This window comes from Nyctibius grandis, chromosome 1 (assembly GCF_013368605.1).
Source record: "Nyctibius grandis isolate bNycGra1 chromosome 1, bNycGra1.pri, whole genome shotgun sequence".
Classification (NCBI taxonomy): Eukaryota; Metazoa; Chordata; class Aves; order Nyctibiiformes; family Nyctibiidae; genus Nyctibius; species Nyctibius grandis.
In genome coordinates, this window is record NC_090658.1 from 17,328,915 (window position 1) to 17,352,254 (window position 23,340).

Sequence of the window (23,340 nt, forward strand, 5' to 3'; positions counted from 1 at the left end):
TCCAGTTGCTTAACCAGAGATGTGGACTCCACAAAATAATGGATTACAAGATTTTAGAGGACCATCTTAAAACCTGGAGGCATTAAGAATGGGGTATGAACAAATTCATTCCCTGTTATGTCCCAGTTGATAGGCCTGCTCCTTCCATTCCCTTAATTCCGCAAAAAGAACAGCCATGAACATTTATGACAGAGCATACAGCAGAAAAGACCATTCCTGGTTTTGTAGGGCAGATCCTGGGTCTGAAACAGAAACTGGAAAGGCTGGGATGCAAACGCCACGCATGCCAGCCCTTGTCATGACTGGCTTCATGAGACAACCAAGGCTGATGGTCAAGTGAAAAGTAATTTTGTTTCAAAGCTTCACAGAATTATTTGAAGCCTGGAATAAACTGCAGAAACCCCATAACCTCAGGAGAAGGAAGGTAACATTCCCAAGGACCCATAAGGCTCCGGCAGCCTCAGCAGGGCACCCAGACTGGCTGTCGGTTCCAGCCTTCACCCAGGCTGCCATGTCAGAGAGCCATGCCCTGTGCTTCCACCCTTCAGGGCCTCCTCACTGCACACAAGCTTTCATTTCACTGCAAGCAAAGATCCGTACGTGGCTAGAGCTTATAATGTGCAAAAAAGCTATGTTACTGCCTCACCCACCGCTCAGTCCAGCGGTCAGGGGGATGGAGTTAGTTTTCATGTGCTTGTTGCTAACTCCATTACAGCTCCAACAGACCTGCGATGGCAAATGAACCCCGAGGCTGCTAGCGTGCAAGAAATAAATCCTAAACTGCTGTGAAGTTTCGGGACAGGAGCATTAAAGTAAAATTATTTCAGCTACCGTATATATGAATAGTCTGAGTTAGGGACTATAGCAGTTCAAGACCCAGTTCACAGCAGGCCAGGCACTCCAGCCCCAGGGTAAGTGCCTAGTGGCTTTTCCAGGTGTAGATATCAAGTCTTTAGGACACCTACCAGCCTATATCCCATTACCTCAGCCTGAAAATCTGAATTTAAAAATGCGTAAGATCCAGGTTTGAAGACAGCTGCTAATGTATTGCATTACCCACCTCAGCTATTATAGGGCAGCTCCTTCCTCATTCAGGCCTCGGGAAGTAACCCTTAGCACGTGACAAACAGAACTGCTCCATCTGACCACACTCCAAATGAAAGCCAAGTGTAATCAAGTGAATAGAAAACATTTTAAAATTAAATTAAAAGTTCAGATAAACTGCTAAGGAAGTAAAATGATTATGGCTTACTAAAAATATTAAAAACTAGTGCTACTAATTAATATATAAAAACATGAGGCGCCCACGACCCTCTAATGTTCTTCTCAAGCTGTGTTCCTCCTACAGCAGTATCTCAGCTATAATTAGGTAAGTCATTTAAAACAAACTTTTGCTTTTCCCTTCCCCAGCCCTCAGTGTAAACATGACCAACAGTCTGGCAGGACAAGTTTTAACAGGAATCTGGTATTTGAGTTCTTGATGCTTTGTACCTAATGAATCTACCATCAGTTATGGTCCAGTAAGGCTACACCTCACCAGAAAAATGGAAGGAAATACCAGTGAACCCAACTCACTCCCCTCTCATCTCCCCAAAATAAGAATAAAAATACTGAACATCGTTGTGACATTTCACCAATACATTGATCGCCAAAATGCACTTAAGTCTAAATTACAACTCAGTACTGCATTAAATACAAATGTTAAATTTGCTTCAGAGATTAAGGAATGCGAGAGATGTGCAATAGATGGGACTAAACACTCTTGTTACCACCCTCACTCTATATATAACCTTTTACTGGCAAGAGTCATGCAAAGGGTTATAATGAAAGCAAATCCCATAACACAATATGGATAAGAACATTCCCTTTTGTTCTGCTAAACACACTGCATTTTTTGCTCAGAGCTACTCTGACATGAATGTTCAAAGTATAAAATATTTAATGCGGTAAGTAGCAGACTAACATCCCAGCACTGACAACACTTTCATACCTGCATGTGTTTATTTACATGAAGGAAGACCCAAGTGACTCACATTTCCAAGGGACACTCAAACAAATGAGGTGACAGCAAATAATTTGCAGGCTCTGGGACTATGTTGAGCTAGCTAGCTAATCCGAAAAACAAGTCCTTCTGTAAAGGGCTGTGCTCGTAATACTCAAACCAAAATACTATACACCAAAACTGCTAACAAACTTTGAAGTTGCCCTGACTTGAGGAGGAGGTTGGAGTAGATGGTTTTTCGAAGACCCCTTATGATTCTGTGAAAGACAGGAATGGAAGTGACAGTTTCTCAACTTTTATTACCGCTAGGTAAATGAATAACCACATCCCACTCTTTCTGAACTTAGATGTTTCTTTTTATATTAGAATGGATTATTGACATAATTTAGTTGCTATGACAACCTTTCCTTCAATCACACTCAGAATAGAACTGGGTATTTTGTTTGAACTCCATAAAAATCTAAGAGGAATTTCAAGTCAAAGGTCAAGTTTTAACATTCACACGGACAAGGTTTAATTCTTGTGATAAAACCAGTGTTGTCTTATCTATAGCCATTTTCCAGAATCTTGAAGGGGAAAAAAAACCCAAATCCGACACACCAGATTCTATGGCACTTGATTAAAAAGAACTGACTCGTTAATTCTGTTTAGAAGAACAACAAAACATTTTTAAAGTAGAAGCTGAATAGAAATTTGAAGAGCTGGACTATGAAGGATGAAGGCTTAGAACAGCTGTTAGTTTTAAAGAAACCAGAGTCCCGGGGCATACAAACTGCATCAACAGATGGTCTGTAACTAGTATAAAGCTATAAATTTCTTCATTAGCATATATCACAAATTACAGCAACATGTCAGTCGAACAGTCTTTCCTTAAACAGTAAAATGCAATTGATGAATGCATACACAATACAAAGAGATAAAGAGTGGTGCTTCTGCCTTTGTAGAAAAATATGCATGTTCAAAATTTTAAAGCCATTGCAGTTTTCTAAAGTTCAACACTTCCCTCATACTACCATGCCTGGCACATGGTTAGGTAGATCTCATATTTCTAGTGTCAGCTGAAGATTGACACTTATGACAATCCTAACAGCTTCCCAAGTTTTCCAAAATGACTGAAACATCCTATTGAGAAAGGAACATTAAATACGTTTCTAACCAAGCATGTACATTTCAAAACGTGTCTCACCAGTTCTCTAACAAATATAATGGGAAAAAGTTATGTACAAAACTCACTAAAAACCTTGGCATTGTTTCACCCAGTTAAGCAACGGTTCATGTTTTTGCCCGTGTCCTAAGTGTTCGATGCTAAACAACAATAAATCAGTCATACTTATCCTTTCTCCTTTCTGCCGCAGATTTAAGGAACAGGAATGTTCCTTCAAGCTTTCGTTGGCCAATTTTTTCTCTGGAAAAAATGCCAGTTTTCCCTTGCAAGCATAGTCCTATTATCAGTAATATTTTATAAGCAAGTGTAGATGCAAGGCTAAGATAATTGTAGGAGCCTTCTCTCTAGTGATAAATGTCTTTACACTGAAAAGTAAAGTCAGTCTTCATACCTAGGTCAAACATTTTTCAGAGAGGCAAACTGTTAGTTATGAAGACTTAATCCCACCAAATAGAACAGAGTCTAATGATCTTCATAAAAGCAGAGAAATATGTAATAAACATATTCTGGCTACATTCTTGATTTGAGACATTATCACAGTAACTTTAAAAATACAAAGAAGCAGAAAAGTGACAAAATAACTTCCCCGCTTTTAATACTGATGAGGTTTTTAAAAAACAGTTTCAGGTCCACACCATCCATGTACCCAAAGCATTTTTTCATCGGCTAGATAATTGCAGACAGTGGGTGAATACCCTCTTGATATTCAACTGCTATACTAATTACAGTCTTCATCTATTCCACAGCTAAACCATCACTAACTACTTAATATAGATGATCAATTAAATTTAGTGAGTGTAGAGCAGATTGCAAAGTTCAATAAGAAACTTTAATTGCTAAGTAAACCCCCTCCCACACACCAGCCCATACCTTATCCATGTCCAATGTTGTTTCTATCATCTCCAGAAACTTTGAGAAGTCAGAGTAGATATCACTAAGAGGTGTTATAAACACTGCCAACAACAACATCTGGTGAGCTCCTGTTAAGAACAAATAAGAAAAATTATCATTCACAAAACCCCACAACTCTACCAGAATTCACTTATCCAAGATAAACAGCACAACTATACACCTGGTTAATTTTTATTAAGATTGGTTATGACTATTTCACTGACATACACATATCTTTTTCTAAAATTGGCATTATCCAATTTATATTCTGATTAAGCTTGTATCTATTCTGTCATCTTTGTTCATACCTGGTAGTATTAACTAATTTCTGCTATAAGTGGAACTACAAACAGCAGTTTGAAAGCAAACCTGCTGTCTGAACATTACCTATTCTTGCACATAGAAAGCTGAAATGGCTTTAGTAAAAGGTGTATTCTACAGCAACCAATTTTAAAGATACAAAGTGGAAGTCTCATCATCCACACTCAGAGTTTTTAATTTTTCTTAATTCAAAATTACCAAAAATTGGGAATATTTTGCAGGTTCCAATATGGATATAAATAGAAATTGAGGTGTATGATTTTGGGTTCCTTAAAAAAAGACCATCTACTCTAACCAGATCTTTATAGTCACTGATCTTTCCAGTAAACAGGAAGTCATCAAAATTAAATTAGTCTTTTCCAACATATTTTGTTAGGCCGGATACTCTCGCACCAAGTATACTGCATACATACCACACGTATTGGTTGGAAGTCCATAGAACTCTGTAAGCATCAAATGCAAAATGCAGTTCGCAGTTAACTTAGCACGCACAGATATTGCCAATTTTGTGAAAGAACTATTTTCTTCAGACCTACAAATAAGCACCTATCCAGCAGCCAGCTATGAAAACACTCTGCCAGTAAATGATTTGTTACATCTTTGCTGCCACTTTAAGTTATGATTTAATCACAGAAAGATCAGCATGATTGACTATATGATTTACAGACAATGCCTCAAAAAGAGTCCAATACTATGAGCTTATAGTCATTGTATCACGTACAGAATTACAATATTTGCCTCCAATGTTTACAGGCAAGGCTTTGCACGTTATCAGAGAAACACAGAACTAAGCTCTGGCTATTCCAGAGACTCCTAATTTCTTACCAGACTAGGGAAAAAGTCCTAATCTTTCCTAAGAAAAATTTCCATAGAAATTTATAAAAGTCACACAGTGAGGACATGATTACCCAAGGGATTTCTCTTCTCTCTCAGCACTATAACTGAGGTTGAAAGAAAAAGTTTGATTTATTTCTTCTCCTCCTGTGCCTTTTTGCTTCCTCCGTCCCCCAAGTTTTTAAAGTTAAACCTCTTAACTGATTAGTATCTATTAATAGAGAAAAAAATTACATGTTGTTGAGAGATTATTGAACTTGTAAAAATGGAGTCTTCTGACTAAAAATTTTCAAAACTGAGAGATCTGAAATAAAGTACAGCTTGCTTTTTATTCCAGATCTCTTGCTCTCTCACATCTTTTTTTTTCCCCCCCCTCCTGTAAGAAGACACTTCTAAACCAACTGAACAGATAAAAGGAGGCCGTAAAGAAGGAAGAGACTGAAGAGCAGCAAAGAAGTTTCATGTTCATTCTTCAGAGTGGACTTAGCAATTCCCAGTGCCCCAGCTGACAGAGTGCATCACACACACAAGCATCTTCAGTATTCTTTAATTAATGAAAAATTATTGTGCTTGAACTTAAAGTAGCAATTATAATTTCTTTTCTTGAAAGGAATAAGTAGGAAAGTTTCATGATACCATTTAAGTTTGAAGAGTACATCTTCAGACACCGTAGGAAGATGTCACATTCAAAAAATTAGAAAACGTTAATTTATTAAGTAAATAAAATACTAATATATTCACATATATTTATGATATGTTCAAATTGATATATTGCAAAATTGATTTACACAACCTCATATTCAGTATCCAACACTTGAAGGAAGTACAACAGTGGAGTCAGTGAATACTGAGGATTTATAAAAGTTGTATGTGTAGGCTCTTCTTAAAAGCATAACACTTGGCATTAAGAGAATATGAGCAAGAAACACCATTGAAAAATTCTAAATTAAACTCCAACTTGTCTTGCACCTGCATTCATAAACTCATAAAAATGCAGAGATATATATTGATCACAAAGCCTATCAGTTCCCAGTACAGTTTTTAATTTAAATAATAATTTACTTACTGAAGCACAGATAAGTGTTTATTACATGCATTAAATACTTTACTATTAATATGGTTTAAAACATTGTATAGAAATTAAAATCAAGCACTAACCTTCAAGCTTGAAACATTTATACAGCTAGTTTGGCAGCAAACAGAAGTATGAAAACTGACACTATTCTATCAAGGGAAAACAGACAAATCTCCACGACTAAATGCACTTAAACCAGTCATTCTGATGGTACAAAAGGTCTTCAAAAAAATGATGAGGAAAGAACAAGGAGCAAAACGGAAATTGGGATTAAAACATAGTATGGATTTACTAGAGGCAGATCATACCTGCACAGTGCAATGTCTGTCTGAGATAACGGACTGCCTAAGACAAAGGGAAATCTGAAGACCTAATCTGGGCTCTTCTAAAGCACTCAATACAGTGTCACATGCGATGCTAAGGTGCAAGATTCATGATAAATACAATGATCAGAAGGCAGATAAAGAGGACATCGCAGACTTGCAAAAGATGAATGAGCTGGAAGGACATTAGCAATACAGTTCCTCCAGGGCTCATACAAGCATTTATCTTTTTAAGATGTGCGAATTAATTATATTAATGCACAAAAGAAGGCTGCTTATAAAATTCACTAATATATACAATGTGGAAGATAACAGTAGGTGAAACTGGAACAAATTAAATCAGGAACATAACTAACTGACCTTGAAAACTGGGCTAATAGAAATGAAGTAAAATTTAACAGGGAGTAAGATGATGCGTTGATAGATAAATGAATTTCCACTATGAGTGGGGGAATAATTAGCTGGAAATGACAAAGGATGGGAAACAGGCAAGTTTGATCACAACATAGTTATAACACACCAGTGCAACAATCACAGAAAGAATAGTACTGGAACACGCAATAAGAGGTACTTCCAAAAGCAGTAATAGGGTATTCAAATCACTGTATACAATATGGTAAAAATACACCTGGAACCCAGCATATAATTCCTGTATCCTGCATATTTACAGGTTTAAAATAAAGAGTGTCAGTCTGAGATGAGAAGGAAGATGCTTCAGCAGCTTCTTGAAGGTAGACATCTTTTAAGTGTTAAGAAATACTAGATGTTTATTTTAAATAAGTTAAATAGAATGAATCACTCAGAGTCAGTCATTTAGCATTAGGACGCAGGGGTTACAGCATAATGCTGTGCAATTTGGTACACTGTTTGCTTATTATTTACTTAGCATCAGTAGCTAGATTTGCTGAAGCCTTAGGCCACAAGCTGTGGACTTTCACCTAGATATGCTTTCGGCTGGGATAGAGTTAATTTTCTTCACACAGTGCTGTGTTTTGGATTTAGTATGAGAATAATATTGATAACACACTGATGTTTTAGTTGTTGCTAAGTATTTACCCTAAGTCTAGAACTTTTTCAGTTTCCCACGCTCTGCCAGCGAGCAGGTGCGCAAGAAGCACAAACCAGAAGACAAGGAGACTACAACCACCAGGAGAAGCTGCAACTTGACAAGAACAGTTAACTGCCTGCCTGGAGCTGGGTTTTTTTCCACTGTACCATCTGAATAAATATTTTTTTTTTATATCAGATTCGATACCTGGAGACTCTGCTATGGGAAACCTAGGGCCAAACCTAAGGAAAAGAGAAGCACTTGTGAGTGAGAATGTGTGTGTGAAAGAAGCCAAAAAGGGGCACCTGTCGGCTCCCTGTAGTCGCCTGCTGTGAAGGGACTCTGGTCCTAGCAGGACAGACTCGGGTGCTGTGTATGCGACTCCTAGGATGGTGTATGTGTGCTCAAGTGGTCTCTCCCTTAACAGTAAGTGCCTAGATTTTATGCCCCAGCAATCTGAGTAATGAACAACTGCTCCCTTTTGCCAGCAACAGCAAAATGACTTGATGACTCAGAGTCCTTTCCCATCTTATGCAGGTTTCTTATGTCTAAAAAATAAAGTCATCTTCACTCACTACCCCCCTCCTCTGCTTTCACCATCCATAAAAACAAGCATCTCAACAAAGCAATGCTTCATGCTGAGGGAAAGGCAATCACTGCTGATCACTTCGTGGTGTAGTTGCTCTATCTCCCCATAGCCATTCATGAGAAAATAAAGTTCTGAAACTGGCAGGCACTCAGAATTGTCAAAAATCTTTCTGACTTTTCATCTCTTGGTGACTTAAAAGATTTTGTACAGTCTTAAACAGGAAAATGATCAGATCCAGTCTGAATCAGTTACATACATTCAAAATTACCAGATCACTCTCGTAGTTTAAACGAGGGCATACAAGTACAATGAAAAATAAAAATAACACATTTCACCTTTTTTAAATTATCTTAGATATACTGCTGATAAATGCTCTACTAAGGCTGACTGATTCACATGTAAAACAGCAAGAACCTTTTCCAGTCTATTAATTTTTCCATATGGTGAGCTTAGCAGTTTGCCTTACACAGCTTGCTCCTCAAAACTTTTAAAAATGGAATTGTTTTCCCACTTCAACGTTATGACACAGAAACTCTGTTGATCCAAATGACAACTAATAGAAAAAGAAGTAAAGGCAAGAAGTGAGCATTTTGAACTAATACCTCAGTTTAAGATGGAAATCCAAGAGCTCCATGTCAAGGCAAAAACAAGCAGTCTGTTTGGAAAAGCCAAAGGGACATGACTGAGGCAGCTAAAGCATGGCATAGCTCTTTAAAAAAAAAAAAAATTGTATCTGCCAGTTCCTTCCTAGTTTTAGAACTTAATTGCTTTTGGGTATAACACAGCCAGCAACCAAAAATTCTTTTATTTTAATATTTTGGAAGAGAAGTCATAAAACCATAGTACAGAAAAGTATAAGATACTGGGTAATATTACTGTCTACTCAAATACAGGAAAGACATTTTTGTAACTGTACCATTTCAAAAATTATTTCTCTTAAAGGCTTTGGTGCTTGCTTTACGCAAAGAGATTTTCCATCAGATTAATGGGCTTCTACAAAAACGTGCTTTCTGACAGGCTAGGACTGCTACTGTATTGCATCACCTCTCTGTTGTGCTGACACATCTTATTCTGCATTTTCTTGGTAACACATACAAAACGAAAAAAAATAGCAACCTTTGTATTTTCTAGACTTGCTTGTCATAGCATTGAGCTTCCTACTAATGAAGATCAGAAGAAACCCTGCCACGTTACTCTTATCAAATACAGGAACATTACTATTTAAAAAAAAAGGCACCATTCAAATAATACCAATAATGCTTAAACTGGTTTTTTTTGCATTTAATTACAACCCAAAGTGCAAAGTGTCTTCAAAAGGAACACAACAGTATTGTATGAATGGCTATCTTGTTTTTAAGATCATAATACACACGCAATCAGTCAGGAATTCTTAGAGACAAGTCAACATCAAAGATTACCAGGCCAGCACCCAACAGTTCAAGTATTTCAGCTACACACTAGTTGGAATGCTTTTGCGTGTAAAGATTAGGCTATGTTTATTTTTAAGAATCTGATTGGTATTTCAGAATTTCAGCTCATTTCAAATTCAAATGTCTTCAAGCTTTATTCCTGCAACAAAAGTACACAGGAAAAAAGTAATCTTTGGAAGTCTACACACCATTTCTTTGCATCATCAATGTAGTATAAAACATTGAAAAAAGACAAAGGTAGCATTACCTTCATGTTTTTCTAGTGCTTGTACAACATTAGGCAGTTGATTAATAGCCTGATACATCCGATAACAGTCCTGTAAGTTTGCTGCTTGTCTCTGAAATTTCTTTGCCAGCCGGTTAAGATCTGGGAAGCGACGTAAGAGATCTTCTTGAAGGCACTGACGTAGTTCTGGATCCACCACAAAAGCTTCAACCAAATTCAACCTAAATAAGAAGTTCATAACAATGATTAGCATGGCATGGTCTATAATTCTTTTAGGTCACTAATTAGAATTAAAACGTTTATCTGGAAGTTTCTATCTATCCTTTCTCTATGGCTGCATCCATTGGCCAACTTTCCTGATAAAAGAACAAATGAAACTAGGACAACACGTGAGCTGAGAAAGCAAGGATATTTAGCCTGTCATGCTTCTGTAGTTTTTAACAGTTGGGGTATCTAATGAACAGCATTGGAGTGAAACTGTTTCAAGTGCAAATGCTAACATCTGTTCTGTAGGTACGTCAAAGCTCAGCATCTACTTTGAGATTAATCCTTTCCCTGCACCATAAAAAAAGTCTTCCAGTAGTTTATGAAAGAACAGATATTAAGTAAGAAAAACCCACACTGTAGGAAAAAGAAACACTCTCAGCAGAATTTAGCTGCCTGTGGTCAAAGTCAACATTGACACTGTGCAGCTGCGCAACCCTGGATCACAGAATCAGAATCCTTAAGGTTGAAAGGCACCTCTGGACATTGACTACTCCAACCCCTTTGGTCAAAGTAGGGTCACCTAGAGCCAGCTGCCCACGACTGTGTCCAGTCACGTTTTGGGTACCTCCATGGATGGCCCCAGTGTCAACCCCTGGGATACAGCACTAGTGACTGGCCTCCAGCTGGACTTCACGCCCCTAATCACAATCCTTTAAGCCTGGCAGTTCAGCTAGTTTTCAGTCCACCACACTGTCTACTTATCTAGTTTATATTTCCATCAGATGTAATGGGAGACAGTGACAAAAGACTGCTGAAGTCAAGATAAACCATACTGACTGTTCTCCCCTTATCCAACAACCTAGTCAATTTGTTGTAGAGGGCTATCAGGTTGGTCAGGCGTGATGTTCCCTTCATAAATCCAGGCCAACTACTTCCAAGCACCATCCTGCCCTTAGTACATTTAGCAATGCTTTACAGGATTATTTGCTCAATCACCTTTCCAAGGATAAAGATAAGGCTGACCAACCTGTAACTCCCTAGGATAGTCCTTTTTGCCCTTCTTGAGGATTTGAAGAAAACAAATGTCACTCCTATCTTCAGAAGTCTCCTCCAACCACCACAACCTTTCTGAAACAACTGAGGCTGGTCCCACAATGACTTTGGCCAGCTACCTCAACACTTGGGGGTGTATTCCTTGGGTCCCACGGACTTGTGTGCATCCAATTTGTTTAAATGTTTGCTAACCTGATCCTCCTCTAATGAGGTTGTGCCTTCTTTGCTCAAGACTTTGCCACTGGTTTCAGGTGCTTGGGATTCCTAAAGGCAAATCTTACCAGTAAAGACCATTGTGAAGAGTTGCGTAAGAAAGGGGTGTAAGAAGCCTTATCTGGGGCCTCCTCATCTTCACTCAAGAGCTGCATTCAAACTAAGGCACTCATCCTTGGTTCTCACCTGAGCCATGCTGCAGCCATGCCTGTGCCCAGCCATGCACCCCACTGATGCAGACCATGACCCACTGACTTGACTTCCTTGCTTCACCTCAGATCATCACTATAGACTTGCCTAGAGACCCAGACTGTTGGCCGAACCTCGTTACTGTCACCAGATATACCTTGTTTGCCTCATGCAGGTATTGGAGGTACTGTCTCTACCTGCCTTGTTGTCACCATTGACTTCCAGCTTGCCTTCCCTTCAGCCTGCCCTTGCTGCTGCTCCCTGACATTTTGGTTGGTCGTTTTTTTTTTAAATTGTGAAATAATTATTCTTTAAGTGCTGAAAGTAAGCATAAATCTCAATGAGAAGCGACAGAGCATTAAATTATATTTTTCCCACTAGAATGTAAGAGAACTTTCATACATTTCTTGCTTTCTTTTTTGCACCAGTTAACATTGCCATCTTTACATATTTTGCATTACTTTGCATTCGCAGTTAAACAAAGAACATCAGATATTGTTCATTTTGGAATGCCAAAGAGTTCAGTTCCTTGGTCACACTTTACGAATACGAGGGAAGAACTCTGCCCCCTTTAGAGACCTCCACACGTGATATACTGTGTTGATTTCTGGGTAATCACATTAACATGCTATCTATCAATATCTTTGCTTCAGCAGGGAAGTTAATCTCATTTAGAGACATGCAAGCAGAGAAAGGATAGCTTTCACCACATTATTTCTACTGCTTTGCTTACCGGCAGAAAATTGCATCAGTTTCAGTAACAGGAATAGTTGCATTTGCAAACTGCATTGGGAATGACAATTTTTTTTTGTCATTTTGAAAGCAGTAATCTCTACATTACACAATGCAGTGTTCTGCAGAGAGAGCTAGACACTTGAAACAGTACACAGAGGTTAACATGGTACACGGCCTCAGTCAATTAGTAAAGACAATCACTCAAGAAACAAAGGCTTTGTCTAAGCTAACACAAGAGATAGAAACACCTGGACAGGCAGATACATTTCTGTATATAAAAAACTTCACAGGAAGTGAAGAAAACTTCAAAAGTAATCTCTTTCTGTTGCAGAAAGTGTTCTACCCACACCACCCCAGTGAACCTTCTGCATTATACTGCACAAAATCAATAAAAAAGACAAGAGAAGAATCCTACCTCTACATTTATCAAATGAACTACTGCCTTAATAAATAAGTTTAAAGATTGACATTGCTGACCCATAATGGTGCTTCATTTCCAAAAAGGATAGGAAACAAGGGGAAAACTCTAAAAGATACATTAAAGTTTCAGCATGTGTACAGAGCTTGTGAGAACTGAACAGGAATATACTTAAGATACCTACTGCAAGAATGCAGAACAAGATTTGTATAAGTAATGTCATAATAGCCAAATAATTTCCAATTCTGATCCCTGTTGGTGTTTCTGAGCACAATTTCTACCTTTCAGGCTTCTGTCAAATGCTTTGGAGGAATAACAAGGACTACATGATTCTGTCACAGCAGATACATTGCCATCTTTATTTAAAATCCCCACAATTTACCTAGCAAACTTAAGACTCACATCACAAACTTCTCAGAAGCACCAGCAGCAACTGGTGACCAAACACACTTTGTAAAGACCAGATTTTTTTAATATTTTTTAAAAAAAAAAAAAAACAAACAAAAAAACAACCCACCAAAGACACCCGATACAACTGCTTAACAGCCTAAATATAAGCCCACTAACCGCATGTCTGCCTACTGTCCCAAGGGGATTACAGAAGGAATAAATCCCATCTGCAGATCTTCCCCTAAAAGTATCTTCAGCCCTGTCAGAGCCCACTGAAACTAGGGGCAGTATCTGCCAACTTGATCCTCTTCATAGGAACCAAGTAACTTGGACATTTTTAGTCCTGTAATCTGGAAACAATTCCTTTGGCAAAAACAAGACAGGATTCACTGAAAACTTATCCATAAAGCATACCCATGTGTTACCCTGCTTGGTCTTCAGCAGTTATGGTCATGGCAAACACACGCAAGATGCTGCACTATTTTGATGCTCTCACTTCCCAGGTGATATGCAGGATTTGTAAACCTATTTATTACTTCTCAACTATCAAAATATCACCACGTATCAATCCATAAAGAGGCAGTAGTCACAAATACCTTCATATTTTCTCACCTGCAAAGATGCATGAAGTTCTAGTTTAAAACACCCTTTCCTCACTTAATAAAAGAAATACACACATTTGGAGGGTTTATCCAATTATAAAGTGAATTTTAACCTAGAAAAATACTGCTCTTACCTGGGGTAGGACACCAGGGTTCTGTGGTTTTATCCAACCTGCTAAAGCTACAGACTACTCTGTGATTTCCACATTAAAATTTCCATTATAAAAACTATTTTCTCTGATTTTGATGACCAATCTCAGACATGCAAGAAAATTCAAGTTCACCCTCTACATTCAATCCCATCTTGCCCTCTGATAGCTTATGTTTAAGGCCAGAGCATTTAGTTTCTTTTCAAAGAGGTGCTTACATAACCAATAACCCCGGCAGTCATATACCCATGGAATCACTTCCTGAAGCTTACTAAATTTTGCACTTGGAAAGGACCAGCAGCAACAGTTTCTATAACACCACAGTACCTTATCTTCAAAACCCAACTGCACAGAGACCTGCCTTCAGCCTGACACACAGACGCCCAACACCCTTTCTGAATCCACGTAAAGTTCTGTAAGACACAGGCAGATTATATTCTCTCTTGCTATACCCATTGCTTTATACTTATTCTCATTAAAATCCAGACTATCCCTGTTCTGTCCAATCAGTCGGCCTGTTTTGGTTTTCATTAAAAGTTTAGTCCTTACTTGTGTCACCTATAAAAGTGTCAGTACCTTACTAGCCAGCTGCTATCCTGATCATTAGAGAATATCTCAAGTGCAGCTTCTGGACTCTTGAGTTTACCTTTGCCAAGATTAAAACTTTTTTTTCGCTTGTGCCTTTTACACAAACAAACCCTTCCCTTTCATCCTACGACTCCCCCTCAGCTTGTTCAACAGCCTCTTGGATAAGAACTTGTCAAAGGCATTTTGAAAGCTCTAATTTACTCTTTTTTTCCCCCCTCTTTTGTCCACAAAAATGACAAGTTCAAAGAGTTCTCAGATCAGCATGATACAATTTTCCTCTGCCAAAACCATGCTAATTAGACTAGCATCTCATGACCTTCCTAGTACTGTTCTGTCTTCCCCCCCTGCTATATTTGCCAACCATTAATATAAGGCTGACAGGTTTGTGTTCTTGTCACATTTTGCATAACAATTTCCCATATGGTAAGAATATATACAAGGTTGCTCAAAGGGCTACATGTTAAGATAATGCAACTATCGGCCATGCCTAATGCTCACAAGTAATAATGAAATCAAATCACAAGTTGTTTTAATATAAAGCTCGACTGAGGAAACAAGAAGAGAAACTACGAAAAGAAACAAATAAAAAAATCCATGAAAGTGTAATCAAACAACAGCTAACAACATCAGATAACTTGTTTCTGCCACACAGCCCAAAGGGAAAGGAAAATAAGGCAAAACTTCCCACCACAGATCTAAGGCAGCACAGTCAAGATAACAGAAACCACTTTAAGCAGTGAAAACATACTAGAACACAAATGAAATCTTTGTTTCAAGACGGTTATTTAAATTAGCAAATTAAACCACAAAAACAGCAAACAAACTTTCTGCTAATGTAACTGAAAACCAACACAAATACTCTTCTTGAACTTGGAAATTATAACCCCCCTTTTTTTCCCCTGCTATTCAAAACCATGACTACTTACCAGCTTTGAATTCTGTGCAAGAACAAGTAACGCTAGGCTTAGTGCGCTCTTCCAGAGAGGAAAAAAACCCCACCTATCTCCAAATTTCTGTTGGATATTCTGGAATCCAGCTGAAAGCATTTCATCCTTTCCTGTGTTTTATTTATTTATATAAGATGCACCTCTCAGACCTATTATTAACAGACAAAAGACTAACACTCCACACCAAAAAGAAGACAACAAAAATCTGTTTTCGATCTAATAAAGGGCACACACTTTCCGAAGTCTCATCACAATGCTTCTGATCCACCCAGGTTTACATCTCATTTGACATCAGAAAAGATTGCTTCTTCCTTTGCTACATCTACGCAGCATTTTTCATCATGATTTTAAGGTTACTGCACTCAATGCTGCCACAACACAGAGGCTGTCAAGAGGTTTAATTGTACTTCTAGGCTTTTACAGAGCTAGATATAGAAGTTTAAGTTAACGGGAAAACATTAATCAAGCCCAATTTGTATACAGATTTCAGAGAAGGATGAAAAGAATTCTGTCTGTAGAAAAAATAACTAAACTAACAGATTAAAATGAAAGACCAGAGTTAGACTGAATAGAAATCTTTAATGCCTAAGCAGGATCAGCCAGCACAAAATAAAGCCTAACAAATCAGTGAGCTGTACAACAAGCTGAGTTCTAAAGCACCCAGGTTTTAATCTCTCCTCCACCGACATCCTGCAAAACCTTGGGCAGTTCTGCGCCTCTCCATGCACGCGGGAAGGAGAATGCTTCCTCCAAGCACCTCTGCTGAGAAAAAGGACTCTCTGCATTTTTATCATATTATGAAACTTGGATCCATATATAATCAGTAATATATATATTTAATAATGACTAAAATATATATATTTAATTACTACAACGGAGTAGTAGCTTAAAATCCCAAATTCTGGTAGACATTTTCATGAGGGAAAAACTGTACTAACTAAAAATTCCACACAACACAAGGAAAAAAGTGTTAACACTTAAATCAAATTAAGAATGCACTCTTTTGCAGGAGAAGCTGACTTACTTTTAAGAAGATCTTAAAGGTTGTAACTCCCCTGGCTATACAACAGCCGAGTCTTCTGAAGAGCATACATTTGTATTCTCTGCCTGCTAAAGGTTTTCTGTGACTGCAGAATAAGATCAACTCTACTGTCCAACTGTTCAACTTCATTACAGAGAATTTTGTCAGAGAAACGCCACTTATAAAAGCAGCATATTAAGGACTGCTTTAAGATATGCCAAGACTTTCAACTCACCACAAAAGTTCCAGAATATGCACAGTTATACCAGTTTAATTTCATATTTCCGTTGTACAAAGAAAAGTGGAAAACACTTCACATACCATTATTCTGGTTTCCCTCGGGTTTCTTTGAAACTCAGATCTCTTCTTAATCCAATGTAGCCAAGGTAAACCCTCCCTGGACATGCTTAGCCCAGACATACAAAACTGATAAATTCTTCTTTTTTAATCCTATAGAGACTATCAGAATAAAGTAATGAACTATAGCCTCAGGTACTGCCTCTTCAATGGAAAGGCAGAGGAAAGCCAAGCCACCATCTTACCTGTTCTAATTGGGTTTTCTTTTCCACACAAAGCACTTGGGATTTTAACACCCTCGAGTGAGTCCACACTAGAGCAAGTTGCTGTAGTTGATTAATACCAGCATCTGTGTTTTCCAGCCAGAAATAAGCAAGCTACTGTCCTAAACTCCCTTTATAAACTTCTCCCTGGTGACCCAATCGTTCCCTCAACAAACACCTTCTCTCTCACCAAAATCAGCCGAAGTCCAGTTGTCACCACCTCAGGTAAGCAGTAAATATCACCCGAAATTTGCAAAGCTCTTTTCATGACAAAGAACCCCTGCTTTACAGCCTTTAAAGTATTAAGACAAACACCTAAGACAGGCACACAGGAGCCTAAATCAGATATCTGATATCAGATATCCCCCCTCAGTCTTCCCTTCTCCAGGCTAAACAGACCCAGCTCCCTCAGCCTCTCCTCGTAACAGAGATGCTCCAGTCCTCTGATCATCTTTGTAGCCCTCCGCAGGACTCTCTCCAGTAGTTCCTTATCTTTCTTAAACTGGGAGGCCCAGAACTGGACACAGTACTCCAGGTGTGGCTTCACTAGGGCAGTGCAGAGGGGCAGGATAATCTCCCTTGACCTGCTGGCCACACCCTTCCTAATGCACCAGCACTTTGAAGACACACAATTTGAATCCAGGTTTTTGTTCCATCAACAACTCTGAACATTGCTCTCTGGTTGAATTGTACACATACCTCTCTAGCACATCTTACATATGAGAGAGAATATCCCAAGCAAGGGGTCAAAATCCTTGTTATTTTAATGAAATTGGTACAATTTGGGCCTACGATATTGTTAGGGTACAAAATCTTATGTCTGAGTGTCTCAAGTTGTTCACCTGCGCAAGCTCCCTTTCAGCTCTCCCAAATATGCGTGCATGCACAAGGGCCTGTAGTTCAGAAACAGACAACCCAGCCCATTCCAACAGGCCTGTGCGAGAGGCTTGCGCCCAGCTAAGCAAGGCTTCTTCCTACTCTGTCTATCAAAAAAACAGCCTGCACCTTCACGTTTATTCCCCTCCATGCTAAATGGTTCAAGTTCTTCTGCTGTTTCCCACCTGCCCTTGCCCAAACCGTGCAACCTGTTATCGTTTCTTCTTACCATGCTAGCACAAAGGTGGTTTTGTTTAAGAGCATGCTATAAATGCTTCTGGAATATCAAATGACTTCACAGCTTCCCCCCAAAACCCACTGTTACAACCTTAAATTAAAAAAAAAAAAAGAGCTAAACTAAGATACATCGTGCCTAAATAACAAAACTTTCAAGACGACAGTGAAGGAGTACAACAGTGTATATACATCCTCAATTCAGAATTTAAAGAGCATTACTGTTTTATGTAGGGGATGTGAAATTACAGGTTTCTAGTAATTAAGAGATATTGTGTAATAGGGCAGATCAACATAAAGAGCAAATCAGGAACAAACAGTGCCACAGTGATGCATCTTACAATTTACCCGTAATGTTCACATTCTTAAAGACAATGCTGTCATCCCAGTAAAATTATAGCGATCCTTGTACTCCGATGACCTTTCTAGCTTCTTAAAAGATTTTGCAAGGATTCCCAGTTCTAGATCCAAACAGAGAGTTTCAAAACTTTTTCTCTGCAGAAACAAAAAGGTCACAGAGACCAAGCATGACCTGGCTCCGTTGTACAGCTTGAAAGCTGTCCTGCTCTTTACACAGGCAAGCCACATAGCATGGAGGAAGAAAAACTGGTAGTCTGGTAAAGGCAGCTGCAGACACTCCAGGTTAACACTGAAGGTGATGCTCCCAGTTGCAGCCCTCGCCTTAAACACACATCTTCATTTGCTGTGGCCGTGTTAGCTTTCCACCAGTGAGGGTCCCCTGACCTCCCTCCTTCTGGGGTGGCTCTGCCAGCTGTGGACAAGCCCAGTTGTATCTTGATGTTGGTTTAAGCTGCTTAGGAAATTATGCCCTCAAGCCACAAACACTTCTAAGCTAGCAGAAACCAGCACTGCCATCACAAAAAAGTGTGAGGAAGTATTGCTTCCTGCTGCTCTTCTCCACTCTGCCATACTTTCTCCCTTAAGCAGAGAGGTAGGTGTTAGTCTCTTCTCCCAAGTAACAAGTGATAGAACAAGAGGAAACATCCTCACGTTGTGCCAGGGGAGGTTTAGATTGGATAGCAGGAAAGATTTCTTCACCAAAAGGGTTGTCAAGCATTGGAACAGGCTGCCCAGAGAAGTGGTGGAGTCACCATCCCTGGAGATATTTAAAAGACGAGTAGATGTGGTGCTTAGGGATATGGTTTAGTGGTGGACTTGGCAGTTTTAGGCTAACAGTTGGACTTGATGATCTTAAAAGTCCTTTCCAACCAAAACGATTCTATGATACTAAGTCAGAAGTGAACTAAATCAAGGGATCTCCAGGCAAGTATCCAATGCGCTCAGGATGTATCTAGTACTAGAAATTCGCCTTCATTCCACTATTACAGGGCAGCTCTTTGGCCTGAAGTCGTTACTACTGTCTTTTAATCTCAAACGTATAACTTGAAGCAACCATGAATATGCTGACTACTTCTTGCACCTCTATTGAAGTAGTCCCTTGTAATATAATGCAGAGTCCAAGGCTTGAAGGGCAGGTTTAGACCCTAGAGGAGCCACAGAAATCACATTGCCTACACTTCCAGAGCACTGGGTACACAAAGTACGCTACTAAGCAGCCAGGCAAAAGTGCTCCACGTCAGGCTCCCTGCTGTTTAACCTGAAAGATTAAGCAACGTAAGAGAAAGCCACATCCAAACATCAGTCTCCTGCCTTTTCTATTTTTCCTAATTAGTCCCCAAACCATCCTACCATGAAAACAATACTAGATATTTGCAACCTCAGAACAGTCCACTTACAGATAAATTTTTAAATTCAATAAATGCATTCTTCCAAATATCAGAGTTCATTCCTCTACATCAGTTACATTTATATAACATAAAATTAACATGTATCAGGGAAGCAACAGACTCTTTCCCACCCTACATGAATTCCTGCATATACCATTTGAGTATTATGTCAAAGTCTAGAGATAGTAAATTAAAGCCCTGAGATGACATCAGGGGTACCGAGCACCAAATAACTATTTTTTATAACGATGAAGCAAAGCTTTGGAAGCTGTATGTGTTGACTGTGAGGCTGCAAGCTAACGAGCTCAGAATAAAAAACCAAACAGGATTATCAGAAAAAGCACCATTAACTTCAATATAATGTTTTTTTTCCCCCCGAAGATACTTATTGCAGTCTTATGTATTCTGAAATAGGTTACCAATAATTCATTATTTTTGCACAAGTGTTTAAACATTTTCCAACCCCAGCAGATTAGGCAAGGTAAGGAAGAAAACAATTCTTCAGCAGAAGCAATCTGCCACTTCACAGAATGATAAACACTGTTCCCAACTTTTAAACATGCATGCTTGTTGAAGAAAAAACATACAGAAGGTCCATCAGCAAAGCTGAACTTTCAACATAAGATGTTTTTACATGGCAAATCCTCTCCTATCTCAAAAACCCGCACAATCTTGCTGGACAAGTACAGACAAAAGTGATAAGAGGATCTTTCATAAAACAAGATTCTCTAAGTATCTCCTAAACACTTGGTCAGAGACATGTTTTCTGTCTTCCCAGTGTTACAAGAGACTTGATTTATTAATTTATTTTCATGCATACATTATTTTTCAGAAAATTTCCATAGTCTGTCTTCTGCAGGAGCTAAAAATATTCAAGTAGCATCTTCATAGTGAATTTGTCAGAAAGGCAGCAGGTTTATTGAGCAACGGTAGTGAACAGTTCCATTCCACAGATTCAGACACTTTTTCAGTTTGAGCCTAGGCAGATATCCAATTTATCCTCCTGTAGCAAGTTTGGTAATCCAACTCACAATATAAATTAATTAGCCTAAGCTCTAAAATAGTCAAGATACCAAGAGAAAGCAAACACAAGTCAGATCATTAAAAGTGATGAACAGGCTTTTGGTATTGCTTGATCTGCATTAAACAAAATGTTTATCTTCTCATGTTCATGATGACAGCAGGTCATGGACCAGCTGCAGAGGAGCAAAAGCATTAACTTTAGATTACAACTTTCCTCATTTTTTCATGGATTAGTTTTCATCAGGTGAAGAAGCCAAACCAAATTATTCTGTAGCTATGAGACCACAAAAAGAGAGCAGCAGGAGCTGAAGGCCAGAAAGGGGAACTGGGATTGCCTCTTTTGGCAACTGCCTAGTTCTACTGGATTAGATTCTATACAACATTACACCCTTGATTATTTTAGCATGCTAAATTCCCCATCGGAAGATGAACCAAGCAGCTACATGAACACGAGTGCCAGTGCCAGTAACAAGGGAACTGGTGACAATCCACACTCAGGGAAGCATGACTACACCTTTTGATTTAAAGTGCTTACAGTGTCAGCTAATTATGAAAGAACTCAGTGTCACAGATTTCTGCATGATGCCTTAGAGTCAAAAACAAGCAAAAAAGTTGCACACTGAATTTTGACCACTGAAGACCAAGGAAATCCTACATACAGAATAGCTAGTGTCAGGGACATGAAGGCAAAAACATCCTAATTTAAATAAAGACAAGAAAAAACAGCTTCACAATACTTTTTTTGAACATTGCTATTCCATTAACAGAGTATTTAGGCTTCTGAAAAACAAATGCCTATCTTTTAAAAATTACTAATAAACCTCTGTTTCTCTATGATAACAAAGAACAATGGAGACGACAAAGCAAGAACTCATCCAGTACTGTACAGTCACAGGCAAGTTCATAAACTCCATATAGTGAAACTGCCCCACCCAAAACCTTCCAGAGAAACTGAAGATGGAAAGCAGCTGAGGCTGCTTCTCAGCATAACGCCTTACACTGCAGAGGTTTTGGGCCAGTCTCTCTTTTTAATTAAATATGCCATTTTGGGATCCAGTGGTAAAACAACACTACTGCACAGTCTTCAAAGACCAGAGAGAGCTGAGGAAAGGTATTTCCATTATTATTTTTTTGTGTTTTATTCCCTGCAAGTTTCCATACATTATTAAAATTAAGAGGTTAAGTTTATTACACTCCAAACTAATACTCTTTTAAATTGCTAACCTGTGCATTTCCTTAAGCTTGTGTAGACTAAGAGCACACCAAACAAGTTCTATTTCGTTGCCATAAAAAACAAATATTTCTTCATTTGCATTCATTCTGTATGGAGAAGAAACTCAAAACTGTACATAAACAAAACATTAAAGACTCTCACAAACCTTATACATGATAAATGAAATTAAATTACATGTCAAGACAAAAGTATCTTGCAAAGAGCTTCCACTGCAGTTTCCTAACATGCCACCTTTCCAGTGTTTATGGATATAAATTAAACTGAGTTGAAACAATATATTCACTGTTCTTTCATTAAGAATATACCATATTCTTGTACATGATGTTCAAAATAGTGACCACCAAGGACACTGTGACAAGGCAGAGAGCTTTGCACATGTATATAGTAAAAGTTTTCATATGGTCACAGAGTATATCATTCACTCTTTAACTGGAAACTTCATTAACTTATAGCTGTGATTTTTTAAAAAATCATATAATTAAACACAGATTCTAAGTAAAATTTAACTACTGCAGCAATGGCCATCCACTTCTTTTGGAAGGCTGAGAGCAAAAGAACAGTATGGTAGCTACAGATTCACATTTCCTAAATAAAGAGCAATTTGATTATTTCTTAAACAAAACTATGAAAACCGATTTGACAGTTCCAACCCAATTTTAGTTTAATTTTAATTTAACTTAAGCCTCAAAATTCAGATGCAAAAGAAACTGACTAAAAGCTTAATCCTTCTATTTATTTTGCACCAAGTGAGGACTTGTCAGGATGAAGTGGGCAAGCTGAAAGTACCAACTAGGAGATACTATGACTACCTGCTCCAGTGCTGCACCACTGACTGCCACCCATAATTTACAGATTTGCAACGCTGATTGCTGATCCTTGACCTAGAAGACAAATTATTCAGATAACATGCAGAACAGCTTTTTGGCACTTCTCCAGCCCTAACAGCAACATTGTTTTTCCCACACGTGAAGGTGGCACAAAAGGAGTCTTTTTTCAGGGTTTAGTTTTTCAGCTCTTACTTACATCCCCCTGTTCTCTCCTCAAACAAGGTAACTAAAATAAGTCTTTTGCAACACAAGAAACTAAACTTTGTAATGGGTTTCAAGCGCTTGAGATTTTGATGGAAATTGCTTCCTAAAGAAGTGGCCTGTCTAACGTGCTAGACTAGTAGAGCTTTTGTTGCTGTTCAATGTTTTTAGACAGCACTCACTGTCAACCTCAGTTTTACAAGCAAAACCAAATGAAAATA

The 23,340-nt window shown here is 38.5% G+C and overlaps 1 protein-coding gene across 1 annotated transcript in view; it reads right to left on the minus strand.

Moving 5' to 3' along the window:
* The window catches only part of MSH2 (mutS homolog 2), a 57,064-nt gene that overhangs the window by 17,399 nt on the left and 16,325 nt on the right, over positions 1-23,340 (minus strand). The window contains exons 7-8 of the mRNA XM_068410645.1: positions 9,926-10,125; positions 4,038-4,147 (exon numbers count right to left, since the gene is read on the minus strand). Coding sequence (XP_068266746.1) covers positions 4,038-4,147; positions 9,926-10,125 — 310 coding nt within the window. The remainder of the gene's footprint in view (positions 1-4,037; positions 4,148-9,925; positions 10,126-23,340) is intronic.